The 10,048-nt window shown below is 38.3% G+C and overlaps 1 protein-coding gene across 5 annotated transcripts in view; it reads right to left on the reverse strand.

The window, feature by feature from the left end:
* Positions 1 to 10,048, reverse strand: part of LOC109138772 (CUB and sushi domain-containing protein 3) — a 205,529-nt gene that overhangs the window by 104,404 nt on the left and 91,077 nt on the right. For all 5 annotated transcript variants that reach the window (XM_027287060.1, XM_027287059.1, XM_027287058.1 and 2 more), the window contains 5 exons: positions 8,881 to 9,083; positions 7,399 to 7,590; positions 5,791 to 5,929; positions 4,189 to 4,376; positions 3,635 to 3,829 (listed from right to left, as the gene is read on the reverse strand). In XM_027287060.1, the coding sequence (XP_027142861.1) occupies positions 3,635 to 3,829; positions 4,189 to 4,376; positions 5,791 to 5,929; positions 7,399 to 7,590; positions 8,881 to 9,083 (917 nt within the window). The remainder of the gene's footprint in view (positions 1 to 3,634; positions 3,830 to 4,188; positions 4,377 to 5,790; positions 5,930 to 7,398; positions 7,591 to 8,880; positions 9,084 to 10,048) is intronic.

Below are 10,048 nucleotides of genomic sequence, written 5' to 3' on the forward strand. Positions count from 1 at the left end.
ACTTTTACGATCATTAGTGTCAGTTAATCAATACACACTGAGGTCTGTCCTGCACCTGCGTCGCATCTCAGAATCCTATCTTAAGTTGTTAATGATGTACCTAATTTGCCAAGGGGCCCTCTAACGCGGTTGCCTCAGACCTCACGGACTAAGCCATCAGGTGGGGGAGCCTCGACTGTAAACAAACACACACTCATTTGTCACCAGCTGCTCTGAAGCCCCTGTGGCCCACACAGTGCACATGTCACTGCTGTTTCATAAAGCACAGCACGGGAGAGGAAGAACAAAAGTGAACGGAGGCGCTAATGTAGAAAGATGGATAAGTAATTTATCTGTGTTCGGTTGCTGGAGTAGCAAAAGGCATGTAATCAAACATATGTAATGATGGCAAGTGGGACTCTAATTCGAGCTGATCTGTCAGACAGAATAAGAGTCAGTCACAGTGCCATAGTGTGGGCGAGGAATTCAGGAATGCTGCTGTCGGTAAGGAGGGCATGCTGTACTGTCAATCAACAGCAGGTGAGAGCAGCACCAAAAAGAAGAAGGCATTCTCAAAATATGCTTTAATGGTTCCATTCTGACAGGTGGGTGTAGTGCTAAGAGGAAGTGGGCACACTGCAAAAACCTATAATTTTGTGTTCTGTAACAGACTAATGGTAGGGAAAACTAAATGCCCAGAAAAAAGGTGAGTTATTCCTGAATCTATCCATACAGTAATACTGAGAATTACGTTGCCATTTAAGATGTCAGTAACATTAGATTTAGATTAGACATTATATTTAATTTCAGGACAGCTCAGATTATCTTTGAAATCCAAACTCATCCACATTTTTATTTAAAAAACATTAAAGTGTTGCATCATTACAAACAGAGAGAAAGCTTCAAATAAAGAGGTTCCAATGATTTTAGAAGTTTATCTGGTTTGAAGGATATTTACCCAGCACTTTAATCATTTAGAGTAACATGGGATCTGATGAAACCATTGCAATAAAATAGCACAAATCTAATGTGCAGAATTTGAGTAAGAGTAATTCAGTGTCACAGATCCACCACACCACTGCAGATCCCTTAAATCTCCACTGAGTACAATTTAGGGGCCTGTATTTGTAGAATTTGGCAAAACATATTTTGTTATTTTAATTATCTAATGTGTATATTTCTATTGGTTTAAAATAAATGGTAATGCTAAACATGTTTAGGACATGTACACCACAGGTCTTCTTCCACTGTGTCCACTAATATCGAACCACCATGTTTCTACAGTAGACCAGAACAGACAAACTAAAACTGGCTCTAGATTTGGCCTTTCACGTTTTACATGGCCACCATAGTTTCTCCTAGAGGATAAGGCAATTAGCAATTTGCTAGATGCCATTAAATTCTACACAATGGATCTTTAAATTCGGTTGTTTAAGAACTAACATATCTTTGGTATACTTGTACAGCAATTTCTTGTTATTTATTGGTCAGCATATATGCCTATACAGACAAATCTGAGATAAGCTAATATCTATGAATAATGACAGCCTTCAAATGTATTGGTCTGGCTGTAGTTACAATGTTATCTGTAGTCATTTCATCATTTTTAGCACGTCTAAGTATTACAATGTGATCACTGCTGTCCACAATATCATTCAACAACAATTCCGACAAACTGAATTAGCCCCGTTGGTAATTACTGACTTTTTAATTTAAACTGCTAGTTTTTTCTAGTTTGGGAAATACTATCAACTTCAGCTAATTGCTAAAAAATGCGAGGAGACAGGAGCTGGCCGTATGTTGGGGTCAGCTGAAGCCATTAGTTTTAGCCTTTAGACTGGTAAGCCATCAGCTCAAATTTGGTCTCAAAGTGAAATGACTAAATGGAGAGTTGCTGATGGACCTTTGGTAAAGCACATAACCCCAGGGCTGTTCAGTGAAGTTACACAGGTGCCAACTGTAAAAGTAATGAATAGCTCCCTGGTGTGAGAGCGGTTGCCCCTGTTCCCCACAGCTGAAAATGAGAGCCGAATTCTAATTCAACCTTGGCAGATTAAATACTTTGAGGAATATTAAAAATGGTGTAATGCTACTGGAAGGAGGAGCACTGGATTTGAAACTCCTTACAACTTGTCTCCCTCTCTCCTCGACACTGGGATCACTGTGATACTCAGCACCTCTATGAAATGCAGACATTGTATATTTTGGTTGTGAATAATAAACAAATAATGATCATGTTCTTGTAAAATTCCAAAAACCATAATGATATATAATATTTTTAATTTACTCTGTGAGCACTTTATGAGGTATGAATTTTGCAGACTAGATCGACTCCATACTCTAATCGAACATTAATAACTTTACCTCTGTCTGAGTTTATTTTATTTTTCTTTACCACAGAGGTTGCCACACTACTTGTGAAGTCAGGGCCTTGTAAATCATAACTATCTTAATATCGTTTTGGTTCATCGCCTATTTCTTTCATTCTTTCAAGCTAATGTTACTCTGCTAAGATTAAATGGTGATGAGGTTGTCATGTGCTTTTTCTTTAACAATAAACAACACATCAATGATAGCCTAGAATATGCATAGGTAGATCATGTTACTATCTGCGTATTGTGCAGAAGGAACAATGATTTAGTCTGTGTCCAATGATAGGTGTCATCTGTAGGAAATCATATTTGGCATCTGTGTGTGCTATAGAGAGAAGGGCAAGTGGTTTGATCATTATCTTTTTTTTTCTGATTGACAAGAGGGGAAAATATTGAGTAATGTTTATAGATTTAGCATCCGAAGACAAATATGTATAATTTAATGTAACATTACATTACATACACAAGAGTGTGTTTCTGTAAATGGCCACATTATAGACATAGTTTTGCTATGGCTCCTGGGACACTGAGATAGTTTTAATTGTTGTTCAGTTTACACAGTATGAATTTGAGCTACTGTTTTAAACATTTAGTTTTTGTTAGTGATGTCCTCCATACATTGTTTTAATTATTTTATTTACACACACACAATCTGCAGTGATTTAAAAGGTCCACTGTGTAAGATTTGTGATGCTCTATTTACAAAATATGACAGAAATGGAATGTTATTCATAATTATGTTTATTCACCTGAAAATAAGAATTTTTTTTTTTTTTGTTACCTTAGAATGAGCATTCTGTAGCTTCAACAAAGTCTGTCTATGTTGAACCACCACATTTCTACAGTAGACCAGAACTGACAAACTGTAAGCACTGGCTTTTGCAGCCACAACAGTTTCTATTAAAAGGCCAGTTCATACAGTAAGATTTAGGGGCATGTAGCAGTGTAGTTGTTGAATGCAACCTCCTTGCATCACCCTCTCCTTCCTGAGAAAGAGAAACCATATAATGCACAAAAAAATAAACTCTCTATCTAGAGCCAGTATTTTGGTTTGTTTGTTCTGGGCTACTGTGGAAACATTGCAGCTTCACATCAATAACTCAGAATTTTCTCCTCTGAGTTGGCTTTTATTGCCATCTGTGAGACAATTCCATGCCACACTTCAGCTCATATTTACACAACACAGTCTTGGTATCACTTACTATCAAATATTGACCAAACATCTGGGGTGCAGTTCTCTGCCACTCAGGCCGTTCTGCTAATATAGAAATGATGCTTCTCACCTTGACAGCTTGGTTTGGCTCTGTCCCACTCTGGTCTCTTGCTGTTGCCCATGATACATGTCAGAGTGGAATAGCCCTGCAGCAGGTACCCAGCTTCACAATGAAATGTCACCATAGAACCCAGCTTGTAGTCAGTACCCATTCTCGTGCCATTCATCATATTCCCTGGATCAAAACACGCCTCCCGCAGTTTTGCTGCCAGTCAAAAGAATAAAGCTTTTAGAACAGCAATAACTGTCTAAAATGAGAGGGGTATTTACTAAGCAGAGATCTGTATAAATAGTCATACAGGCTGTTTGACTTCACAAAACTGTGTTATTAAAAGTACAGTAACACGGAAAACATGATGGAAATGGATAAGAGTGAACTAACGGCTATTCTCACAGCTGGAATCTACATTATAAAAATAAAATAATGTTTTGTACAGTAGCATACTTCAAAGACATTATTTTCAGTCATTTATATATGTATCCAACTGAATCCCCTGCTGCAATACATAAACATATTCTTTGAAAATGTATGTAGCATCCCACTTGCATAGGCCTTCAGAGTACCTTTATATTCCAGATGAAAGCCAGTGTAGCTCACAGAGCCATCGCTGCGAAATGCCAAGTACATGAAGTTGGAAGTGCTCTCAATCTTCTCAGGAAGTTTACTGTCTTGGAAACTGCCAATCAGATGAGCGCTGCTGTCGGGCCCATCGTAGATATACAAGAAATCATAGTTGGGCTCAATACTGAAGCTGTGACAAGTAAAAGAAACAAATGAGAAATGAGAGATAAAACAGTTATTATTTTGCCAACTCCCAGATTGTACAGATTATATGCGAGATTTAGAATGCATTAGGGTTTCAAAATGAGAGTGTGCACTGCAGTGCTAGAAGTGAGTCATGCCAAGCGATTTGTTTTGCATCTCCAGACAAAGAGATAAAAAAAGATATCTCCCCCAAGAGGTGAGAAGAGATTAAATTGTTGTGACACTGCGCTGGCACAAAATCTTCCCAGACGGCAATGGCAATGCAGTGTGAAAAGATCGTTTCATATTGTAGCGCTGTATATCAAATCACAAGCCGCAGTGAGGGAGAGAGGAGCATTTGTTTTCAAAATAATGAGCATGGTTTATGACAAAAATGTAAATAGCTTGGAGATAATTGCATTTGAGTTGGATCAAGGCAACTCCAATTTGAAATCATAACTCCATCCTTTCATTTGGCATCCCCAAGAGAAAAGCAGCATTCTGCTAACTCTATTAGATGTTTGTTTTGAAGGACAAAGTCCAAAAGATATACATGGTGAATTTGTCTCCTTCACCTTATGAAGAGGGAAAAGTGGGCGACTGAAGAGAAAGCCAATGTGTCTATATGCCTCTTCTCCAGCCCTACATGAAGAGACTATAAAAATAATACTCAACAGTCTAGAGAAACACTGCCCATGACAAGTGCCCTCAGGCCCATCTTTGAGTTTTCTATTCCAGTATTCCTGCTATATGCTTAGATTGCAATTAATAATGTAAACTTACAGTCCGAGCATCATTCAGACTAGAAAATGAGTTTGCTCATATCACAATTCTGCCTGCGATATACAGTATTCATCCAGAAATCCTGTTTCACCACATTTCAGCAAAGTGGCAGAAATATCTGCCTTCTGGGTGTTTGTAGAGGTACTGCTGCTTTCCCTCTATCTCCCAACACACCTGGACTCAAACTCAGGTCCTCTGCTTAACACACATGGCCAACTTTGCTCAATACTGTGATGTTATAGCTGGTTCCACTGCAGAAAACAAGCAATTCCATGGCACAGGCTGAGCCGCTGTGCATCCACTAAGAACTGACTCCATTCTGTTTCAGGTAGGTTACAAACATACCAAAGATTTAGGAAAAGCTTCATCTTGTAAGCTATCGGACCATAAACTTAAAAGGACAAGACTGTTTTTCTTTTTTTACTGCTCCAGAATTTTTTGATCAACCCACTGGTAATATCCTGTACAAACCTGTACTTTTTCTTTTTACTGTGAAGAATGTACGAAATGTGAATAATTACACTGTGACAAAACAATATATATTTGATCTGATCATTTAGACGTGTTTTTTATTTTAATTTTATGTTTGCACCAAAAGCAACTTAAAGTAAAATGGACATTGTAGAAACTCATATTACCTGATGAAAGCCAAGGAAATGACATAGTCAGAGTGGACAGTAATAAGCCAGTCACAATCTTTGCTGTGTGGATAGGGATGTGGGTAGTTGGGTGAAAGGATGAATCCTGAAGATCCAGTCACATTCCCACCACAAGGAGCTTGTGAGATTAAAAAGAAGAAGAAGAAATAAATGAGACTGATGCACACAGGGATGACAAAGAAGGTCTTTAAAAGCGGCTGAACTGCTGCAAACGTGTTTGGCTTCAGTGAGGAATGAGCACCTGTAGGTCATTAAATATAATTAAGGCAAATGTTATGACCTTTGTCACCCTCTATCAGCAACCACCATTAGGTACTGCAGCGATCAGGCCAAAGATTCGGGACATTAGAAAGACGATGCCATTATTGTTCTGCATTATGATTAAAAGAGGTATTTTTCTGACACGTGTCTTACCAAGGTATCAGATTTTGCTGGTACATTTTCCAATTAATTTCTGGTGTAGCCTGTGTTGAACAGGTCAGCTGCACACAAAAAGTTCTTCTCGCTGTGTGGTTTTACATATCACGGCAGAAAATATGGCAAATACGGAGGTAATAAAATAAACTTTCCAATTATAAATTATAACATAATTATAACAAACTGGATCTCAGTTTTTCCATTTATTAAGACATTTCAACAATCCAAGTTCTTATTTACATATTGCTCCTCGCTCATTATGTTTAATTATCTTGATAACGTTTTCCACTGTTTACTGATACATGACTGACTATTGGATCTCATTGGGACTAGAACAATGAAGCGAATATGTAACTAATATCAAGAAATGAATAACCAATTATTAAATATGCACATTTCTGTTTGGCTAACTACTTCACTGGATGGATTCCGTTTATGTAATTTTTTTTTAATGACAATTTATAGTGGCTCAGCATGTCAGAGGATACTCTGTGTCTGAGTCTTAAAGCTTTATTTGTCATTTGTTGCTGTCATGTTTCACTGTGAAGAAGTGATAGTGACACACTGATGAGTATGTTGCTCCTGTCCCAACAATAAATACAGCTGGCATTTACATCGGGTTTTCACTCATACAGACTTGCTTCTGGTGTCATTACATTATGCTGAGTGGTGGGTTCTTGTAATTGGATTGCGAGACCTACAAATATCTAGCACTTTCCTGGCTGGAAGAAGAAAAAAAACTCAGTTAGACTCGTTGGCAGCAACTCAAGAATATCTAGGTTTCTTTGGACCTACTTAGTGTAATTATTTCTAATTGCACTGTTAAGTAATTAGCTGTTAAGCTCTAATAAGACAATGTGTTGGGAGACCTTAGAGTACTCAGTCTTTGACTGGCTAGAGAAGTGGATTTGTCCACATAAGAGTTGGCAACGACTCAAATATATCTGAAGAGTCTTGTTTATCCTACACATATTTTTAAGACATCAGTGAGAGAGAATTATAGTCTTTGCTAGAGCCAGCTAATAGAAAAACTCCCTCGCTCCCTATTCCTCTCACCATCTCTCTTTCACTGATCCCCTGCATTTCCCTCCTTCAATCCATATACCCCTCTCGGTGTCCTCCGCACATCCCCCTTCTCTCTCTAACTCACACTATCTCCCTCTCTCTCACCAATGCAGGCTGGAGGGCTGGGTTGCCAGTAGTATCTATTTTCCACTTGGATGCAGGTGATTCTGCTCTCCCCCTGCAATTCATATCCTGGATCACAAGAGAAGGTCACAGAGTCGCCAGGCTCGCGTCCTTCCCCATTCCGACTACCATTCATGGGAATTCCTGGATCTCTGCAAGCTGTTGCAAGTGAACCTGAAGGGCAAACACACACGTGATACACACACACACATGCATAAATGTACAACCAAAGTGCAGGGAATCAATGAGCACAAGAGAGAACAAGCATACACATAAAGGGGTTTGATATCATACGGCACCTCAGGCAGCTGTCAAGCTGAAACTGGAGCTCAAACAGAGTTAGAGCACAGAGCAGATTACAGAATGATATCAGTCAAAATCCTGCCGTGTTTTCCTAATCTGTTTTGCTAAAACACAGCTGTGGAGCAGCCCAGAGCTACCGGAATGATCTGGTAAAATCTGATGGATTCTTCAATGTTCCCATCTTGACAGACTTTATTGAGAGACTTAACAGAGTTAAGTATATTGCAGTTTGGTGTTGTTTCTTATTATTTCTTTTCAAAATTACAAATACATCTAGCAAAAATACCTCCAGTAAAAAAATGCTGCAAAAATGTGTAATGAAAAGGTAATGAAAAGGTAATGTAACCATAGTGTATATGATATTAATCAACTATTAATCAGAACCATATAGGGCACAATACATCAATCATTATTATGTGTTTCCAAACTGTAAGTGCAAAGTAATCACTTAACGCCTGTGTGAACAAACGGGCATAATAATCCACACTGTAATAAAGACACACTCAATTCTACATAGGCGATGAATAAAAGTAAAACTTAACCCTTAAATCTCAAAAGTAAGGTTTCTTTGTGCTCAAAACTGAAAAGACACTTCACTTCACACAATCAGGTTTTTCCTTCTGTAAACCACAGCCTTAGGCAAGCCAGGTATTTAAGTACAGTATGCATCTCCAGAATCGATTCAAGCTTCATGTGCAGTAGATCCAGTGTAATTGATTTTTGCATTAAGTTGCCATGTCTGTATACTAAAGAAAATGAAAACAAACTCATCATACATGCTACGCATATGGTCCTATGCAACTGCTGTAGTCATGTGCTTGATTTTGAAACTAGTCACTAGCAGAACATGTAGTCTGTATTCAGTAGTATAGCAGAAAAAGTTGCACAGGAGACTGTCAGCAGTGAACTGTGAAATACCCGGGACTTTCACTGCTCTTCAGGATATGGTTAAATATTACATAAAATACTGAAATATCTAAATAGCATGAGGAATTCTGCATTATGCTTCAGTCTGACGACTTGAGAACTGATTAGAAAAGAGCATGGTACCTGCACATCCACAACCAAATAAACTCAATGCTGTTTTTCAACACTCAATGGGAGCAAATAAATTACACAAAGTAGACACAGTACATCAACTAATCAGAGGGAACTACTCACTGGAGAAGTCGATGGCAAAGCCAGACTTGGTGATATAAAAGTCAGTTTCGAATTGAATGGTGACAACGTTGAGAGTGGAATGGATCCCCTCAGGCAGCAGGGAGCCGCTAACCTCCTTTAGAGACATCTCGTTCTCAGGAGGCCCGTCCCACACCTTCAGGATGTCGTGGGAGGCCTCTGTGTCAAATGCAAGAAACTGGAGACTGGAAGAGGTGATCACAAGAGATCGTTACTTTGGCTTAAGGTCAGTTCAGTCAAGTCTTTGCATTTAATCAGTACACTCCTGTTTAGTTGAATAAATGATGGTTGTGCACAATTTTGCATCTCAAATACAAAAGGCTACAAATGTCCCGAAGAAAGAAAGCAAAATGGGTGCTGAACTTGGCAGTTAAAGGAGTGATGTATCTTGAGACAATGTCCTCGTGCTTTTGGGCATTCCAGTTGAGATTTGGTATCATCAATCACCTTCTGCCAAAGTTAGAAATACCAGAGTACAGACTTATCTGCAATCTCATCAAGAGATGGCCTCAAGCAGCTCTTCTGACAAAGAATGTGAGGCTGACTTTATGAAATCATACCATGTTTACTTCGACCTCTAAGCCCAAATGGGTTTTATTTCACAGTAATACTAGGAGCTCTCATCAAAAAAAAAAAAAAAAATGCTTCCATGTCCCAGGAGAAATTCCCCTGGGTGCTGTCACACAGTCTACAAAGTCCCTCTCCCAATCATTGTTAATGGAGCTGCTACAGGCTGTTTCTCTTTTGATGACATCTCGCTTTAGAGGAGAATTTTTCATGTTTAAAATCTTAAGCACGTTTTACAACATCGCATGAAAACATTTTTAGAATGTTTTCAACTTTTAAAGTCAGGTCAAGTAAGGATGACCTCAGTTAAGATGTTTTTAAATGAACTCAGTTCAGTTCGAGGCAGTTACCTTGTACATAAATTGCAGTCTCATGATAACTTCTATCACATTCATTTTAGATTCATCACATAAATCCACTTTATCTTTGTTAATTCAAACATATTATTAGATTCTTTAAAAGACTAATAATTTAAGGCCCAAATAGATATAGAGATATTTTTCCTTACCACCGTATTTCATGAGTAATGAACTAAGAACAATTAGCATGTTTTGATAAATTATTGCTCATTTTAATTAAAATG

The sequence above is a fragment of the Larimichthys crocea genome, chromosome XIII, assembly GCF_000972845.2.
Source record: "Larimichthys crocea isolate SSNF chromosome XIII, L_crocea_2.0, whole genome shotgun sequence".
Classification (NCBI taxonomy): Eukaryota; Metazoa; Chordata; class Actinopteri; family Sciaenidae; genus Larimichthys; species Larimichthys crocea.